General features: G+C 59.2%; 1 protein-coding gene across 2 annotated transcripts in view; it reads left to right on the forward strand.

Annotated features, from left to right (window-relative positions):
- The first annotated feature begins 563 nt into the window (after window positions 1–563).
- EXOC4 (exocyst complex component 4) overlaps window positions 564–1,491 on the forward strand; it is a 372,421-nt gene continuing 371,493 nt past the window's right edge. For both annotated transcript variants that reach the window (XM_005426948.2, XM_031061885.1), the window contains exon 1: window positions 564–665. In XM_005426948.2, coding sequence (XP_005427005.1) covers window positions 580–665 — 86 coding nt within the window. In that variant the 5' untranslated portion in view covers window positions 564–579. The remainder of the gene's footprint in view (window positions 666–1,491) is intronic.

A 1,491-nucleotide genomic window follows, 5' to 3' on the forward strand; every position in this document is an offset into this window, starting at 1 on the left:
GAGGAAATTATTCTTAATAATATTGTAGCTTAAGGACATTAAATTAAGGGAAGTGTCAGCAACTCTTGTGGGTGTATTTGTGATCAGACTCATTCAGGCTGTGACACACTGTGAGCATTTAGCACTACTAATTCATAGAACGCGTTAATTGAAATACTTAACGCACTTTACCCACTTTTAACTCTATAAACTTTTAAATCTCTCACTGTTCAACCAACCCTGCTCCGAGAAGGCTCTGAGGGAATGCATTTGTCCCTCATAACCCCACCATTTGTGCCGCCCCCAGACTGAATGAAGGCTTTTGGGCACAGGTGTCTTTGCAGGTGCATCTTGTCAGGTCGATCATTTTTTAACCTTTTACTCATTTTTAACCACCTGTCGAAGGTTTGAGTGAGAATCTGTATCACCGCCACCACAAAAACTACAACTCCCAGAAGGCTCCGCGGTGCCGCACCCCGCCTTGATGCCGCGTGCCCCGCCCTCCTCGCCTTCTATTGGGTGACAGCTCACCCTCCTCGCTTATGATTGGCTGAGGCGTGCTAGCACGTGTGTCTGCGCCGCGTTTGGGGGGGATGCAAGATGGCGGCGGGCGACGCGGTTGGGAGATACCGCAGCACTGTGGGCAGGAGCAAGGACCCCTCGGGGCTGCTCATCTCGGTTATCAGGTAGGGGCGGCCCCGCTCCGCATCCTCCGGGCCCCTGAGGGTGACCCAGGGCCGGCTGCGGGCTCTGCTGTGCTGGGGAGGCCTGCCCGGCTCGGGCTTCCGGGATGTGGGGTCCGTCCTGGGCATGGGGTGAGCCCAGGTTTGAGCCCCGCGTGAGCCCAGGCTTGGGTCCCCGCTGGCCCTGGAGCGCTGGGGAGGCTGCAGTGCTGGAGAAAGCCTTGTCCTGAGGGTTGTCCCGCTGTCCTGCCGCCCTGCCCGGCGCTCTTCCTCCTGCTCCCAGTGCTTTGCTTCATGCTGGGGTCAGAAGGACCTGGACGGGCTGGGCCGAGGGGCTGAGACCAGCGGGGTGAGGTTCAGCAAGGCCAAGTGCCGGGTGCTGCGTTTTGGCCCAACAACCGCCAGTACTGCTCCAACCTGGGGCAGAGGGGCTGCGGGTTTGTGCAGCAGGACAGGACCTGGGGCTGCTGCTTGAGCCCAGGTGGGCAAGAAGGACAATGGTACCTGGTCTGTGTCGGAGTTTGTGTGGCCATTGGACCGGAGAAGTTATTTTCACCTCTTCTGGGCATTGGTGAGGTCGCACCTTGGGTGCTGTGTCCTGTTCTGGGCTCCTCAACTCAGAGGACATTGAGGGGTTGGAGAGTGTCCAGGGAATGGAGCTGGGAAGGGGCTGGAGAACCAGGAGGGGCTGAGGGAGCTGGGAAGGGGCTGGAGAACCAGGAGGGGCTGAGGGAGCTGGGAAGGGGCTGACCTGGAGCAAAGGAGGCTCAGGGGCCCTTGTGGCTCTGCACAAGTCCCTGCCAGGAGGGGACAGCCGGGGGGGTCGGGC

This window comes from Geospiza fortis, unplaced genomic scaffold, assembly GCF_000277835.1.
Source record: "Geospiza fortis unplaced genomic scaffold, GeoFor_1.0 scaffold61, whole genome shotgun sequence".
In the NCBI taxonomy this organism is placed as follows: Eukaryota; Metazoa; Chordata; class Aves; order Passeriformes; family Thraupidae; genus Geospiza; species Geospiza fortis.